The 18,389-nt window shown below is 50.0% G+C and overlaps 1 protein-coding gene across 1 annotated transcript; it reads right to left on the reverse strand.

Moving 5' to 3' along the window:
• Positions 1 to 10,222: 10,222 nt before the first annotated feature.
• On the reverse strand, positions 10,223 to 13,841 carry Klk14 (kallikrein related peptidase 14). Its single transcript, XM_076565354.1, has 5 exons — positions 13,505 to 13,841; positions 11,935 to 12,103; positions 11,193 to 11,446; positions 10,946 to 11,082; positions 10,223 to 10,486 (listed from the first exon to the last, which is right to left on the reverse strand). Exons 1-5 carry the CDS (start codon positions 13,542 to 13,544, stop codon positions 10,334 to 10,336), a joined length of 753 nt encoding a protein of 250 aa, XP_076421469.1. The 5' UTR covers positions 13,545 to 13,841; the 3' UTR covers positions 10,223 to 10,333.
• Positions 13,842 to 18,389: the final 4,548 nt, after the last annotated feature.

Genomic DNA, 18,389 nt, shown 5'->3' on the forward strand with positions numbered 1-18,389 from the left:
ATTAAATGAACTCATGAGGCTGGAGTGGTGGCCCATCAGTTAAGAGCAAGTTTGAAGAGGACCTGAGTTCAGTTCCCAGTACTGGCATCTGATGGCTTATAACAGGCCGTAGTTTTAGCTCAGGTGATCTGATGACCTTTTCTGGCCTCAGTGGACACTGCACCCCCACAGATCTGTATACAATTAAAAAAACATTAAAAAATAAATGAATTCACATAATAAATCTAATGCCTAATGCTTGGAGAGCATACGTCAGGAAGATTCTGTGACTGCTTTATAAGCAAGAAAGCAGAATATTAAACAAGGTGGAAGGTTAAGAAGACAAAGCGGGCTGAGGGATCGGTTAAGTCCTCAGAATTGTTGAAATGTATGAGCATGGTGGCATATGATTGTAATCACAAGGCTGGGGAAACAGAGACAGGAGGGTCCACTGGACTCACTCACCAGCTGGCCTGTCATTATTGGTGAACTTTAGACTAATGAGAGATCTTTTCCCTAAGAGGTGGATGACCTCCCTAAGGATGACACCAGAGATGTTCTGGACTCCACACATTTACCTACACATACCACATATGCACATGAACACACACAAATACTTGTTTGTTTTTTAAGTAAAAAGAAAGAATGGAGCTGGAGAGATGGCTCAGTGGTTACGAGTACATACCACTCTTGCAGAGGACCAAAGTTTGGTTCCCAGCACCCACCCTAGGTGCCTCACAACCACCTGTAATTCCAGCTCAAAGGAGATCTGATGGCTTCTGTAGGCACTGAACACATCTTCACTGCATGAATGCATTTCCTCTCCCCCTTCCTCTCTCTTTCTTCCCTTCCTTTCCCTTTTCTTTCCCTTCCCTTCCCTTCCCTTCCCTTTTCTTTCTTTCTTCCTTCCTTCCTTCCTTCCTTCCTTCCTTCCTTCCTTCCTTTCCTTTTTTTGAGGGGGGATGGGGGCTGAGACTCACAGAGATGTGTCTGCCTCTGCCTACCTAGGATTAAAGGTGTGTGGCACCATGCCCAGCAGATGAATGCATTTTCAATATGCACCTGTGAATGCACAGAGAGAGAGAGAGAGAGAGAGAGAGAGAGAGAGAGAGAGAGAGAGAGAGAGAGAGAGAGAGGGCAGCTGGAGAAATGGCTGAGTGATTAAGAATAGATTAGACTCAGGCTTGATTCCCAGCATCCACATGGCATCTCACAACTGTCTGTAACTACAGTCCCAGGGGATCCAACACACTCTTCTGGTCTTTGAGGGCATTGTACACACATGGTGCCCAGATACACATTCAGGCAAAATGCCCATAGGCATAAAATAAAATAAATAATTTTTTTTTTTAAAGAAAAGAGTCAAAGAAATCTGGCCACCCATTTAAAGCTGCAGCCTGACATCCCCAGCTACAATGACTTTCCTTTATGCCTTAGTTTATTAAATATATGGTATTGGTTATATTTGAGTTATTATTTTCTAAGCCACTAAGAAAGACAAAGGAGCTGTCATCTGAATTATGGAATAATAGTAAGACATGATGCTCAGTTAATTGTGAGATTTTGTCCAATCTGAGAGATATTAAAGTATAAAAGGGGAGTGTTCTACGAATCACCCACTCCCAGTGAGATATCTAACAGCGCTCAGACATCAAAGGAGGAACTTTAGTGGGTGGGCTACCAAAGCCTCGCTTCTGCTGCAGGAGATCCCATAGTGACAAGAAATCGCCCATAGCTTATCTAGAGTCAGGCATGCCATAGTCTTGTCTATGTGGCCATCCTAAGCTGATCTCTTCATCCCCATCCCCAAAGAGATTTTCCTCTGGAGCTAAGCAAGTTTTACAAGAGCTAAGGATCGGATTCTAGTTAAGACAGTTTGTCTTCACAAGCAGATTCTGCTGTCTGTGCTCCACCCCATCCCCTGAAAAAGAGGTAGAGACAGGAATGTTTACAGTTGTTGGAGATGGGGTTTCTTATTCCTGTGCAACCTAACATTCCCCAAGTTAGTGAATTCACTCTGTTCCTATTTTGATTTTAAAATGTGTTAATATTATTTTCTTCTGTGTATAAAAAGGGCTGGAGTTGAGCATATTGGCACACGCCTCTAATCTCAGCACTTAGGAGACAAAGCAGGATCTCTGTGAGTTCGAGGCTAGCTTGTTTTACATAGTGAGTTGCAGAACACAGAGCTACATAGTCTCACGAGAGAGAGAGAGAGAGAGAGAGAGAGAGAGAGAGAGAGAGAGAGAGAGAGAGAGAGAGAGAGAGAGAAGGAGGAGGAGGAGGAGGAGGAGGAGGAGGAGGAGACAAGGAGAAAGGGAGAGGAGAGGAGAAGGAAGGAAGGAAAGAAGGAAATGATGTAAGGGGAGGGTTGGGGATATAGGTTAGAAAGCAGAAGCCCTGGTTCAATTCCCAGCACCAGGAAAGATAAAAAGGACGTACCTATTAGAATCAATAAAATAAGGTATTCAACCATTATAGGTGGGTTGGTGAGTTGGAAAATCAGATTGAAGCCATCTTTAAAATAAATTATTTTTTCCTTAGCTTTGTAGAAGAATGCAAGCTGAGAATTACAGGATGAGCTTTGTACAATGTAAGAGATAATGGTGCATGAAGTCAGCTCAGGTCCTGTTTCCAACATACAGACCAACAGTAGACCCTTGTTAACTTCTGATTATTTATTTTGTGTGTGTGTGTGTGTGTGTGTGTGTGTGTGTGTGTGTGTGTGTGTGTGTGTGTGTGTGAAGAGGGTTTGGGATCCCCTGAAATTGGAGTTGTGGATGTTTGTGAGTCACCATATGGGTGCTAAACTCACATGGGTGCTGGGAACTGACCTCTGGTCCTCTGCAAGAACAGCCAGTTCTTAGCCACTAAGTCATCTCTCCAGCCCTTATTTTTTTTATTTTTAAGTGTGTGTGTGTGTGTGTGTGTGTGTGTGTGTGTGTGTGTGTGTGTGTGTGTATACTATACTATGCAAATACAGTGCCTACAGAGGTCAGAATAGGGCACTGGATCCCCTGGAGTTGGTGGTTATGAGCCCTCCAATGTGAGTACTAGCAACCAAACTCAGGTCACATGAAAAACAAACACTCTTAACCACTGAGCCACCTCTCCAGTTCCACTCCCTAGCAATCTTTTGTGTTGCTTTAATAATACAGGTCTAAGGCTTGCCACCCCAAAACTGCCAAACCCCATGTTGTCTCCTACACGAGGCCAGCCTAATAGCTTCCTGTATCTTAACCACACCATATCCAAGACATACACAATGATCCTGAGGTCATTCCCAGGCAGACATTTCTATGGCTGTGACGGTAGAGGTTTGATGTTGACTCTCTGAAAACAAAGCCGTCCTATTTGCCAATTGCTGTGGTGTAAATAGTTCTGCTTTGTCTGAAGTCAGGTTACTGGTGTGTTCTAGTCTCACACTGTTGCTGTGAAAAATACCATAACAAAAGCAACTTAGAGGAGGAAAAGGTTTATTTCAGCTCACAGGTTATAAGTCCTTCACTGAAGGAAGTCAAAGCAGGAACTCAAAGAGGAGTTTGAAGGAGAAACCATGGAGGAATACTGTTTGCTTCCTTGCACAGGCTCATGGTCAGCTTGGGACCACCTGTCTAGGGAGTGCCTCACATAATGCCCTGGGCCCTCTATCTACATCAATTAATAATCAAGACATCCCTCACAGAGATGTCCACAGGCAAATTTAGTCTACACAGTTCCTCAATTAAGACCCCCTTCTTAGGTGACTGTAAAGGAACATTCTGTGTTTCAACCGCCTGGTCCCAAATAACCGACTCAGAGGCTGAATCTAAACTATAAATGCTTGGCTAATAGCTCAGGCTTATTACTAACTAGCTCTTACATTTTAAGTTAACCCATATTTCTATTTATGCTTTGCCACATGGCGCTACCTTTATTAGAATGGCATGTTCATCTCCTGCTCCCTCTGAGTCTAGCTGATGACTCCTGACTCTGCCCATCTCCTTCTCATCATCCTTAGTTTAATTGTCCCACCTATACTTCCTGCCTGCCTACTGGCCAATCAGTGTTTTATTAAACCAATTCAAATGACAAATCTTTACAGTGTACAGAGGATTATTCCACAGCAGGTGATACTAGGCTATGTCAAGTTGACAAACGCTAACCAGGAAAAAAAATGTTAACTCACTGGATATGCAGTTGGGATGAGATATGTAGTTTATTGTGATGATTAATTTTGATTATCAAGTTGTTTGAATTAAGATATACCTAGAGGGTCTGGAGAGATGGCTAAGTGGTTAAAAGTACTGGCTGCTCTTCCAGGGGACACAGGTTAAATCCCCAGCATCCATACAATGGCTCACAATCATCTGTAACAATCATCTAGGGGATCTGATGCCCTCTTTTGGCCTCTACAGGCACTAGGCATGCACATGGTTCACAGGCATGTATGCAGGCAGAACAGTCATGCATGTAACATTTTTGAAGTGAAAAAAATTAAAGAAAAAAAGAAGAAATTCCTAGGAAAGCTGGTGATATTATAGTTCAGTTGGTATGACCTTACATACTTACATTAAAAAAAAAAAGCAGGCATGGTGGCATGCACTTGCAATCCCAATCTGGGACTTGCTTTCTAGCCAGCCTTCTTTGATCAACAGGCTCCTGACCAGTGAAGGACTGTCTCAAATAACAAGGTAAACAGCTCTTGATGAATGACAATTGAGGTTGACCTCCGACCTAAATACACACACACACACACACACACACACACACACACACACACACACACACGCTAAGGGTCAGGAAGTTTTAAATTAAAACATTCCCTCTGTCCTGCTTGGCTTATCTGATTGCCTGTAGGCAAGACTGTAGTGTGTTTTTTGATTGCTGTGGGAGAGCCCAGCCTATGGGCAGTGGTCCTAGGGTGCATCAGAAAGCAAAGTGAGCAAGCCAAGGGGAGCAAGCTTGTAAGCAGCACTCCTCCACGGCTTCTGCTTCAGTTTCTGCCTTGAGCTCCTGTCCTGACTTCCTTTGGTGATGAACTGTGATGTGAAAGTGTAAGTCAAATAAACCCTTTCCTTTCCAAGTTGCTTTTTGTTGTGATCCTTATCAGAACAATAGAAACCCTGACAAGGGCAAAAGCTGGTACTAGTGGGTACTGCTGTGACAGACGAGACTGGGGAGGACCGTGGAAGGACTTTGGGACTTAGTGTGCAAAGCTTAATGAGCTACTGTAGGGACTTGGAAGATAATGCTGAGAGCAGTGCACACCGGAGGCCTGGCTTGTGAAACTGCTGAGGGAAGTTTGAGAGTCCTTTAAAGACTCTGTTGGGGCTGTTTGATATTGAGACTCTGTGGTTCTGGTCAGGTGGGTGAAGCTGTCATTAACAAGAGACCAGAAACACTGAAGTGAAATCTCTTCTTTGCTGGGACAGTGAATGCTGGTCAGTTGGAGTTGTGGCTAAGAGAGCAGCATCACTGGGGTGAAGTCTTCTGGGAGTGTGTCTTCAGGGTCAGCACGCAGAGGCTGTGGTTCAGAGACAGGGTCAAGGCTGTGTCTTGTGCTGGCAGCTGAACTGGTAATGTGGGAAGTTTCCCAGGTGGTACTGGTTTTGAGTGCATGAAGGGGTCATAGAGAGCAGATAAGGCTTTGCCCTGTGTGCCAAGGCTGGAGTCCCTGAGAAGAGGACGTTGGTGAAGTACAACCCCGGTTTTCAGTAGAAACTCCAGTATTTGAGGGGTCCTGGAGAGAAGCCGAGGTTTGGCACCATGTGGCAGGGTCAGGGTCACTGAAGAGAGCCCAGAGGAGGCTGTTGGTGAAGGGAAGCCAGCAGCAGTAGAGACCTGAGCATTTTGGAGATGCCAATACCGTGGGACGATCGCCAAGGACACCAGCAGGTGTGGAGTGGAGCTGCTCTGAGGTTAGGATACAAGCTTCGAGGCTGGGGATGGCAGAGAGCAGAGGAGAGCTGTTCAAGCCCCCTGGAGTCCAGAAGTGAGTCCCAGGTGACTGACACTTGAATTAATAAATAATGGAAAGGAAAACATGACTGCGTCTAGGTATGGTGGAGGAGAAGGCTTATTGTAGATAAAAGGGAGAGTATAATCAGAGGCAGAGACATCTGGGAGAGTCCAGAGTGGACATGATCAGACTGAGCTGGGCCATGTGAAGAGGAGAGGAAAGAGAGGAACCAGGTCAGCAGCCAGGATGCCCAAAGCTACAAAGAGAACAGGTAACCAAAATGGTTGGATCATACAGGGAAGAGCAGCCCAGCCCCCTGTACTGGAGAGTTCGGGGTAGGGGGTGGGGTATGCCAGCCAGGAGGGCTGTAACAGGTCGGGACTGAGGGATGCTGGGAGAACCTGGTGGCCAGCTTCCACTTGATATGTTAAATAGGCACCTCAGCCATTTGTCCCAAGTTTGAGACCTAACAGCACTGAGCTGGACATGGTTGGACTTTGGTTTTGACCTGAGTTGACTGTGACTGTGCCCTGGCTCTTCCCTCCTGGAGCAAGAAAGAATTTAAAAAAAAAAAAAAGAAGGACTTAAAAAAAAAAAGTCCACAGTTTGAGTTTTAGTATTAGAGAGAGAAACTAAATATTTCAAAAAGACTGAACTTTTAAAGTGTTTGACAGAGACTAGAGCTTTTACAAGTTGGAATGTTTTAGATTGTTTTAGTGGTATTAATATGAGCTCCTGGGGACAAACAAGAAAGGAAGCTTTAGGGTTTAGTAGTGATGCATCGGGGTGATAAGGGGTCACCCCCCCACTGAGGCTGAAGAGATGACTCAGTGGTTAAGAGCTCATGTTGCTCTTGCTAAGGACCCAAGCTTGGTTCTCAGCACCCACACAGGGCTGCTTGCAACTGCCTGTAACTCCAGCTCTAGGAACCCAACACCTATGGCCTCTTTGGTGTCTGTAGGCATCTGCATGAATTCGTGCACCCTGACCCCACACACATACACATAATTAAAAATAAGCCAGTCAGACATGGTGGCACACCTATTTAATCCCAGCACTCAGGAGGCAGAGACAGGCAGATCTCTGTAAGTTCAAGGCCAGCCTGGTCTGCATAGCCAGTTCTAGGCCAACCAGGAGTGCATAGTGGATCCTGTCTAAAATGAAATTAATATTTTTAAATTGCATGTACATTCTTTCCAGGAAGGAGGTTCAGGGTACTCATGAAACTCTAAAAGTAAACAAATGTCACAGAAAGTGTCTGAGAAAGCTAAAGTTTCCAAGATTCACAAGGGCCATCTTAAAGGTTATAAAAACAGCAACAAGGGCTGGAGGGGGGATTTTCCCTGGAAGCCACAGGCAGAGCTCCGGGCCTGCAGAGTTCCGTGAGTCCCCCCCGCCCCAGCTGTGCTCCAGGGAGCTCCGTCGTGATGCCACTGCTTCATGTTGTCCCTGCTCATGTAGGAACCTGGAAACAGTCACTGGGTTAGCAAGCCGGACTGTGGTGTAATTGTTGTTGGTCTGTCCTTGGTTTCCTCCTCCCTCCCTCCCTCCCTCCCTCCCTCCCTCCCTCCCTCCCTCCCTCCCTCCCTCCCTCCCTCCCTCCCTCCCCACTGAGCTGTGAGACGGCAGTACTTCTCCCTCCATGCCTTCCTCACCACGATGGTCCACATCCCCTAAACTGTGAGCTAAAGTAAACTAATCCCTGAGTGGCTTTTGCCACCCATTCTGTCACAGCAAACAGAAAATGGACAGATGGGACACAGTATACACACACGGCCTCAAACGACAAGCGTAGGGATGCTGTTGTATGGATTGATCTATTAAAATGTATTTCTCCTTAGGTTTGTGTGTGTTGTGTGTGTGTATTTGTGCACCACGTGCATGCAGTCCCTGCAGCAACTAGAAGACAGCTCCATACCTCCTGAACTGGAGTCACAGACAGTTGTGAGCCACCACATGGGTGCTGGGAATGGAACCCAGGTCCTCTGCAAGAGCAGCCAGTGCTCTGAACTGCTGAGCCATCTCTCCAGCCCTTTGATTTTATTTTTCAAATTATTTCATTAAAATTTATGTCACTTGAATTTTAACAATGGTTGTGTTTATCAAGCAACTCTTAAATGGCTGAATCTTCTCCAGTTGTTTCCATAAGTATGAGTGGGCACTGCTGAATGGCCGTTTTCATTCACAGGGACGCCACTTGACTTTCTTGATGTTTGCTATTTCCTGTAGGCTGCCCACTGCCAGAATGTAGGCTGTACAAGCAGGGTTTGGGATGGAATCTTGACTGTATCTTCTCCAGCAGCTAGGCTGAGGGCTGCTGCAGAGTAGGTAATCCACGATAGACAAGTGACTGCTGACAGTGGGTGTCCAATAACGACCGAAAGAGGAGCCTCGGGGCATAACAGGAAGTTAGGGATGGCTTGCACGACGCTGGCAAAATCTGCTGTCTTTGTATCATGCTCATGGTTCCAAGTCTGAGGGAGGAGGCTGGGCCTGGACCCTGAGTCTGAGGGAGAAGGGCTAGGCCTGGACCCCTGGGTCTGAGGGAGGAGGCTGGGCCTGGATCCCTGGGTCTGAGGGAGGAGGGCTGGGGCCTGGACTCCTAGTCTGAGGGAGGAGGACTGGGCCTGGATCCCTGAGTCTGAGGGAGGAGGGCTGGGCCTGGACCCCTGGGTCTGAGGGAGGAGGCTGGACCTGGACCCCTGGATCTGAGGGAAGAGGGCTGGGCCTGGATCCCTGAGTCTGAGGGAGGAGGACTGGGCCTGGACCTCTGGGTCTGAGGGAGGAGGGCTGGGGCCTGGACTCCTGAGTCTGAGGGAGGAGGCTGGGCCTGGATCCCTGGATCTAAGGGAGGAGGGCTGGGGTCTCGACTCCTGGGTCTGAGGGAAGAGGCTGGGCCTGGACTTCTGGGTCTGAGGGAGGAGGCTGGGCCTGGACCCTCAGTCTGAGGGAGGAGGGCTGGGGCCTGGACTCCTGGTCTGAGGGAGGAGGGCTGGGCCTGGATCCCTGGCATTCAAGGTCATTTGCGTCCTGCCTCTGTGGGGGATTGGAGCCAGGGATGAAGGTTAGAGATGAACAGGCAGAATGAGACAGGCTTTGCTGGAACTTGAACTCAGATGTCCTCCCCCTACCCTGACTGCTCTCTGTGTGTGCAGTAGCCAGGAAACGAGGCAGCTCAGAGATGGGGAACCCAGGCACAGGTGGATGGACAGTGATGGGCAGACTCCAGGCAGGAGTCCGGTGCCGGAGGCAGCCCCTCTCACAGCACAGTGTTCGTGGGAATGGACTAATGGAGAGCATAGGGCAAAGTTGGGGTTGTTCCATTTTTGTTTTTATTTATTTGGTTGTAGAGAGAGAGTTTTTGAAGCAGCCTTCTTTGGATGAGGTTGCTGGTCCAGAGCATTTGTACTCCAGCTTCTGGACCCAGTGAGTCTCAAACTGTGACCACCAGCTATGAGAGATTCCAGAGCCAAGACCCTGGGAGGAAGGGGGAGCCCAGAGTAAGGGCAAGGACCCTGGGTCTGAGGGAGGAGGCTGGGCCTGGACCCTGGGTCTGAGGGAGGAGGCTGGGCCTGGGGTCCTGGGTCTGAGGGAGGAGGCTGAGCCTGGTGTCCTGGATCTGAGGGAGGAGGCTGGGCCTGGGGTCCTGGGTCTGAGGGAGGAGGCTGGGCTTGGGGTCCTGAGTCTGAGGGAGGAGGCTGGGCCTGGGGTCCTGAGTCTGAGGGAGGAGGCTGGGCTTGGGGTCCTGAGTCTGAGGGAGGAGGCTGGGCCTGGGGTCCTGAGTCTGAGGGAGGAGGCTGGGCCTGGGGTCCTGAGTCTGAGGAGGAGGGCTGGGGCCTGGAATCCTGGGTCTGAGGGAGGAGGGCTGGGCCTGGGGTCCTGGGTCTGAGGGAGGAGGCTGGGCCTGGGGTCCTGAGTCTGAGGGGAGAAGGGCTGGGCCTGGGGTCCTGAGTCTGAGGGAGGAGGCTGGGCCTGGATCCCTGGGTCTGAGGGAGGAGGCTGGGCCTGGGGTCCTGAGTCTGAGGGAGGAAGGCTGGGCCTGGTGTCCTGGGTCTGAGGGAGGAGGCTGGGCCTGGGGTCCTGAGTCTGAGGGAGGAGGCTGGGCCTGGGGTCCTGGGTCTGAGGGAGGAGGCTGGGCCTGGGGTCCTGAGTCTGAGGGAGGAGGCTGGGCCTGGGGTCCTGACTCTGAGGGAGGAGGCCTGGGCCTGGGGTCCTGACTCTGAGGGAGGAGGCCTGGTCCTGGGGTCCTGGGTCTGAGGAGGAGGCTGGGCCTGGGGTCCTGGGTCTGAGGGAGGAGGCTGGAGACTAGAGTCTTAAGTGTGTGGGAGGAGGGCTGAGGAGGACTTCAGCGTCTGATGGAGGAGGCAGTGAAAGCGCAGGGACAGCTGGTAATGACAGGATGGTAGTGGATAATCAGTTGCCCTGCATTGTTCTCTGGATCCAGTTTTGGTAATTGCACAGGTTTGCGTAGACCCCCGGGTAGCCAGGCATGGCACAACGCTCCATTCCCCAGGACACAAGGCCCTGGAGCTGTTCTCCACACACCAGGGGTCCCCCAGAATCACCCTGTGAGGAGGGGGAATGGGAATAGAATCAGCCACAGGAAGTAAGCAGTTAGACACCAGCCCTCCTCACCTCTGACTCCAGCCTCAGACCAGGGTAGTGCTTCCGTCTGCACTGCCCCCCTCCCAGGCTCCCTCCATGGATCATGCCCCACCCCACCCCCACCGTATCTCCAGGCGACTCTGTGTCTCTTCACACCCCGTCTTTGCCTCTTTCACTGTTAGCTTTGGATTTCCAGAAGTTCCCCCAAATTTCCCTATGTACACACATCACTCTATGCTGCTTCCACAGACCTAAGAAGTTTATTAGACAAAACGGGAAACTGAGGCATAATAGAGTTAAATCCAAAGGAACATGTGACTGCAAGGCAAGGAAACTGGGTGATTCCTGCATGTCTGTGCCCCCGAAGTCCCTTCCAACCACATCCTCTGACTCTTCTGTTACTGAGATACTGGGCCTCACCTGACAGGAGTCCTTTCCGCCTTGGGGAACCCCGGCACAGACCATGCCGGATGTGATGGTTCCCGGGTAGGCCCGACGGCACACCTCCTCTGACATAATGTTGACATTCACACACTGCAGAGCATTGGGGTACCTGGCTGCAGTGGGGCACAGAAGGGTCACAAGTAGAGAACTACGAACCCAGGGGTCCAGGGTCAGCCTCCTCCCTCGGACCCAGCTTTGCATTTCCAGGGCGAGGGCTCCTTACCAACGGGGCTGGCTGTGGTCCCCCAGCCTGACACCCGGCAGGGAGTCCCTGGGCTGGCACAGGACGTGGCCAAGGCAATGGCCTTCACTGCTCGCCCCATCCGCACCTTCTTCTGCAGCTTTAGCAGCATCAGGTCATTGTTATGGGCCCGGGGTTGGTACTGGGGATGCGGCACCTGGCGAGCCACGCGCACCACCTGCTGAGTCGCTTCCCATCTCCGTAGGTTGTGCTTGCCCAGGGCCACGTGAAGAATCCTGTCCCGCAGACCCCAAGAGTAAATGCTGGTTGAAGTCTGACCACGGAGCATGCTCCAGCCCCATTTTCTTCGGCGGTGATGAATTTCACTCAGAGTCTAACCTGCGTCCCTCTAACTGTGGGCTGAGCACCTTGTGGCCTTCCCTTCTCATGGCCTGGGCATTCTCTCTTTGCCCAACCTCCTTTGACATGCCTTCCTCTTGTGTGCTATACTCAAGAGCAACTTGGAGTTCTTCACTCCGTTCCTGTGTCCATGCAGGTTTCTGGGTTTTGAGTTCTAAAGAGGCCCATGAGTGAAGCTAGGTCATTGATGGCAGGGCTCCATACTCTGAACTACGTATGCCTGTCAGTCGCGATTCTTTCCTAGACTCCAAATCACAGCCTAGCTTCTGTGTTATGTTCTGTACATGGAACTGCGTTCACAGCTAAACTCTGGGACCCTGGAATTCTCTAAGTTATTGACATAAGAACAAGAGAGATCACTCACGGGCGGGCACAATGGGCAGCAGTGATGACCCACTCGTCCGACAGTAGAACCCCTCCACACAGGAATCTACGCCCAGGACCTGCTTGCAGGGCCACTTGCCATGGCTGGGAGTTCTGGATACATGTGTAGCCACCGATAATTTTATGATCTCCTTGACTCTGGACCATGGCTGGGGGCAGATGGGGTGGGTGGAGTGGGAGAGAAGATGGACAAATGTCCTCTAATCCCCAACTCTGTACCATGCCCAGCAGACAGAGACTCTTCCTTGTGGTCCAACACCTAAACATCCACCTCTTTCTGCTCCCCCAAGTGTGAAATGCATGCATCATTACCCCCAACACAAACGGGATTTCTCCGACCCTCCCTCAACTGACCTCCATGGTTTCTGTTATTGTATTCCTGTCCAACTCATCCAGGGCCTTGCTATAGCGGTTCATGGTTCCAATGAATATTTTTGTTTTTCCATTTTCATATGGTATGCATATGTGTGTGTATTTGCATATATATGGGCACATGTATGCATGGGTGCATGTATGTATTGAGGCCTGAAGGTATGTTGGGGATTTCCTTGATCATTTTTCCATCTTGTCCATTGAGGCAGAGTCTCTCAGTCCAATCCAGAACTCATTCTTTGGGGCAGTCTCACTAGCCAGCTTCCTTTGGGGACCCCATCTCTGCCTTCCAAAGTTGGAATTCAAGGATGCCCGTCACAAACAGATGCTGCTATGTGGGTTCTGGGGATCTGAACTCTACGCATGGGTGAGTGACAAGTACTTTACTGCCGAGCTCTTGGTGCTCCCCACAGAGTACCACACGCCACTCAGTGCTCCCCACAGAGTACCACACGCCACTCAGTGCTCCCCACAGAGTACCACACGCCACTCAGTGCTCCCCACAGAGTACCACACGCTACTCAGTCCTTCCTCAACACACGAGTTCCTGTGTCCTTCCAAACCTTCCCCCAGACTCCCTCCACCCTTTCATAGTCTGCTTTCATCTTCCCGGACACGACCAGAGACAGCCCCATGGGCCTCTTCAGATGGAAGCCACTTGAGGTGTCAGAACTTTTCTAATTCCTGGTTTCCTCCATTTCCTATAGCTGCTTTCTCTCCAACCCTTTTCCCTGGTATCTCCAAACTTAGAATGAGGGCATGAACTTCTAGTTAAGTGAAGTCCTCAGCTACTCTACTCTCTGCTTTCTCTGTGTATGTAGAACCCAAAGGTGAACCTCAGGTGTCATCTATCAGGCACCATCCATCTTTTTGTGTTTCTTTTGAGACAGGGTCTCTCAGTGGCCTAGAACTTGCTGGTTAGGCTAGGCTGGCTGGCCAGCGGGCCCCAGGGGGCTCCTGTCTTCTGTCTCCCCAGTGTAGGAATTACAATAGTCCACTGCATTTTTTAAAAGAGTGAGTTCTAGGGGGGTCAAACTCAGGCCATTGGTCTACAAGGCTGAGCCATCTTCCAGCCCCTCTGGACTCTTTCTAACCAAGCTGTCTCCAAGAGCATGTTTACACCCCAGAACCCATCCCTAGCTCATCCCAGAGTCTCCAGGGGACCCCGTTGCTCTTACCTAGAGCCAAGGCTTGGAGTACGGTCAGTAGAAGGAACATTCTGGAGCTGAAGGTCCAGGTCTAACAAACGCAGAGAGCAAGTGGAAGAGAAAACCAGAAATAGACTTGGGGCAGTGAGTACCACTCACACGGAGGCCCAGAACCTCGGTGACATGAGGACAGAGCTGAGTGGTAGAGGCCAGAGTCGGAGAGGATGGGGGTCACAGCCTCCTCCAGCTGTGAAGAAAAGATGCCTACCAGGCTCCAGTCACTCTGGCTCCTTGCAAGTGTAAAAGAAGCAGGGTGGTGTCTCTTCCTGGACACGCCAGCAAAGCCTTTTATCCCTGGTCTGGGCAGCTGGCCCTGCCCCCCACCGCCCTTCTGACTTTTTTTTTTAATTACCTAGTTTCCATTCCAAGATTCTTTGCTCCCTTCCCTCCCATCTCTGGCCAGAGAGGCAGACACAGTTATTAATGGGAGCCCGCCCAGTGAAAGATGCTATAATCTGGAAAGAATGGGGGGAGGACTGATCCTGGGCAAGGAGGGTGGGAGAGGTGGCCAGCCCAGTTAAAGAGTGTGCAGTGGACGGGTAAAATCTGGGTAGGGATTCCAAAGATGATACTGGGAAGGGCAGAGAGGAAGATGGATGGATGAATAGATAGATAGATAGATAGATAGATAGATAGATAGATAGATAGATAGATAGATAGATAGATTATAGATAGACAGAAAGAAAGAAACAGAGACCCAGAAAGAGAAGGAAACAGACCCAGAGACAGGGGCTCTGTGTGTGTGTGTGTGTGTGTGTGTGTGTGTGTGTGTGTGTGTGTGTGTGTGTGTAACTCAGAAAGAGGGACACAGACCCAGAGAAGGCAGGAGAGATGGAAGGTGAGTTGAGGTAAGACTGTAGTGGGCCTTGGAGCTGGGGGGTCCCATTGCAATCTGCCCCCCTTGGTCCCTCCCCCAGCCTCTTAAAGTACCTAATGATTATAATTTTTCCCTGGGCCTTGGCAGTCCCATGCCTAGACCACGCGGTGACTCACAGCCTGCAGTCTCTCTCCTCACCCCACCTCATCTTTCTCCTCACCCCACCTCATCTCTCTCCTCACCCCACCTTGCTTCCCAGTGACTTTCTTCCTGGAGAAGCCTGTCTCTCTGGGATGGTGCTTCTCCTGGGCCCATCTACACACCTGTGGAAATCTGCATGCCTGGCTTTCTCTGAACTATTTCTGCTAACCAGGGGCTTCATTCACTGGTTGATCTGAAGGCCCGGCAATGAGATGAGTGTGGAGACACACTCATGCTGAGAGAAAGACTCTCGGATGATACAGGATCATAGGCACGGGGGGGGGGGGGGGGGGGGGGCAGCCCCACTGTGACAGTTCATGCTGGGTTCTGCACAAGGGAAAATGTCGGAGAAACCCACATACACATGTACACACATTCAGATGGATGCCCTTGAAGGAGCTGTAAGTAAGCTTGGCATGTCTGTCTCCGGGCCTTGTACTGGGATCTAGGTAGGCAGATGTTACTGTTGGGGGGATTGGGGGGACGGCACATGGGTTTCTCCTTCCTACCTGTGAAACTAAGGCTGAGTGTGTAGTCATCTCCGTGAAAAGTTTGAAACACAATAGGATTCCTTTTCACCAGAAGAACACCCTGAGAGGTGGGTATGGTGGCTCACACCAGTAATCCCAGCACTTAAGAGGCTAAGGCAGGAGGATTACCATGCGTTTGAGGCCACCCTGGGTGATATAGTTCCATGCCAGAAGAAGAGGAGGAGGGAGACTAGGAAGAAGAGGAAGAGGCTGCTGGCAAAAGGTTGGAGATGAAGCCATGAAGGAGAGAAGCCTCCATGACCTGTCAGCCCATCAGAGTCTTGTCACAGAAGCGCCCTCTTCCTCTTCCCACCAGACTCTGAACTCCCAAGGTTCTCACTCAACTTGCTCAGCATCATTTTGATTTCCACGGCATGGTTACTTAACAATTTGTGATGAATGAATGAATGAGTGAATGCATTAATGAATGCATTAATGAACAAGTTTCAAGCGCACTCTCTGGTGGGGTAGGTCAACAAGAAACTCAATCCTCTTAGAGCCCCAGGCAAGTTCCAGGGTTCTGCAGACAAAGAGGAATTTCCCAGGATGGTGAGTGATGTGAGGAAGCGTAGCGGAGATTGTCAACAGCAGGATGGTGTGCACAGAGGCTGGAAGAGAAGAGAAAGACAGACAAGGGTTAGATGCTGCAGGGGATCAGGTGATGGCCTTATGTGGGGTTCCTAGACGGGAGCATAGGGCACTTCAGCATGTTCACAAAGGACTCTGGGAAGGCGTCTGGCTAGAGCCAGTGTTGTGTCAAGGATACCAGAGCATACGCAGTCAGTCCAACAGGAAGAAGGAGCATCATGGAGACCCATGGAAGCTCACAACTTGGAGGGCAAGGAGGAGCAACCTGGGGGCTCAGAAGGAGCAGTGAGGGAGCCAGGAGGATGATGAGGAAGTGTCCTGGGAGCTGAGACACGTTGTTTAGTCATCTGTTGTACAGTTGGTGTAGTTCATGTGTGGAGTGTGCACACATGTGGGTGCACATGGCTGTGTGCAGGGGGAGGCCGGAGGAGGATGTCTGGTGTCCTTCTCTATTGCTCTCTTTCTATTCCTTTCAGGGAGGGCTTCTCACTGAGCCTGGTGCCAGGCTCGCAGCCATCAAGTCCCCGAGGGCCTCTTGTCTTCACCACTAAATCACTGGAGTTACGGGCTTGCATGCAGCCAAACCTGGGGTTTTAATGTGGATATTGGAAGTTTGAACTCAGATGCTCATGCTTGGGCATCCAGCCATCAGCATGGAACCATCTCCTCACCACCACCCGAGCGTTTTACCTGCATGTGTGTGTACATATCACACGTGTTCCTGGTGACCACAGAGGTCAGAAGAGGGCATTGGATCCCAGGAACTGGAATTTCAGATAGTTGTGGGCCACTATGTAGGGCCCAGGAACTGAACCTGGGTCTTCTGCAAGAGCAGTAAGTGTTCTTAACTGCTGAGCCGTCTCTCCAGCCCAGCTCTGAAACACTGTTAAATGGGGTAGTGGCCTTGGAGGACAAGAACAGCAAAGAACATCTTTGGGAATAAAGGGTTTGAAAGGTGTGTGGGGTGGGGAAGAGTTGAGGAAAGCTGTGAAGGGAGAAGAGGAAGGAACAACTGCTGTCTGGAAGACAGAGAGAGCAGTACTGCCCTGTGCCTTTTCCTCTCGGCTGCTTTTCAGGACATGTCAGTGGGACTGTGTGTCCACGCTGTTGTGTTCCCTCAGTGTCACCCAACTTGCTCACAGGCTTTTCTTCTCTCTCTCTCTCCCTCCCTCTGTCCCTTCCTTCCTGTGTGTGTGATGTATGTATATGTGCGTAAGCTAGAGCTTGTAAGCTGATGTGTAAGCTGTGATGTTGGGTGTCTTCCTTGATTACTCTCCAACTTACTCCTTTAAAAAGTGTGTGTGTGTGTGTGTGTGTGTGTGTGTGTGTGTGTGTGTGTGTGTGTGTGTGTGTGAAGGTGCACAGGACAACTTATAGGATTTAATTCTCTTCTTCCACCATGCGGGGATCTGGAGATGGAACTCAGGTGGTCAGCTTTGGCAGCAAGTGCCTTGATCCACTGAGCCACCTCACCGGCTCCACCCCTGGTTTTTAAAGATGGGTTTGTCTTCCTGCTTCAGCTGTGCAAGTGCTGGAGCTACAGATGTGCTCTACCATGCCCAGCTTTCCCAGCTGTGTTCTTCTTATTTTCATCTTGAGATAGGGTGTCATGTGGTCCAGGTTGGCCTCAAATTTGCTCGGCAGCAGAGGATGACCTTGAACATTCTGATCTTTTGGCCTCCACCTCCTGAATTCTGGGATCTCAGGCATACACCACCATGCCTGGTTTATCTGGTGCTGGGGATGGAACCCAGGGCTTCATGCCTGCTAGACAGGCACATGCTAGACGGGTGCAGGCTAGACGGGCAAATGCTAGACGGGCACTCTACCCACTGAGCCGCATCCTCAGCCCTCTGGCTCCGCTCTTTATACAGGCTAGCATCTTCCTTCCCACTCTTTCTAGTCTCTAACCTACCTACCTTTCCTCTGCCTCAGTGCTTTGAACTAACATTTACTTAAGCACTAAAGTGTATCTAGCCAGCATGATTCCAGGCACTAGGGGCATAGCAATGAATAAAATTGGCCAAATAAGAGAAAAATCCCTATCTTGGATTCTGAAAGGAAACAAAAATAAATGTAGTATGTAATTACAATTATGTGTCATATATTAAGAGACTACATGGAAAGAAGCAGGGGCTGGAGAGATGCCTCAGAGGTAAGAGTGAGTACTTCTCTTGCGGAGTTTGATTCCCAGCACCCACTTCAGGCTGCTCACAGCTCCAGCTCCAACACCCCCTTCTGGCCTTTTAGGGCACTTTACTCATGTGCACACACACAAACAGAAACACCTATCTACACATAATAAAAATACAATAAAAGCAAATCCTTTTTAAATGGAAGCTCTGGGGTAGAAGGGTCTGGCAGATGTGAGACCACGGAGAGGCCAGTCAGTATGTCTGGAAGAGAATGGAAACCAAAGGGTGTGTATGTCCCGGAAAGTCTGTAGACATTACCTCATGTTGGGATTACAGATTGGGAAACTGAGGCTGATTGAGAGGAAATGGCATGTTTACTTATCTGAGGAAAGAAGGAGGCAGTGTGCAAAACCCACAACTGTACTGAATCTTTCTTCTGCCCCTTGGGGCAGCTGCGGACTTCATCAGCACATCTGCTTATGTGACCAATAGGATTTCACGCCACGATAAGCAAATTAACCCACTGGCTCCTTCCCTACCTGCGTGAGAACTGAAACATCCCAGTGTGGCTCTGACCTTTTGTT

This window comes from Peromyscus maniculatus, chromosome 1 (genome assembly GCF_049852395.1).
Source record: "Peromyscus maniculatus bairdii isolate BWxNUB_F1_BW_parent chromosome 1, HU_Pman_BW_mat_3.1, whole genome shotgun sequence".
NCBI lineage: Eukaryota > Metazoa > Chordata > Mammalia > Rodentia > Cricetidae > Peromyscus > Peromyscus maniculatus.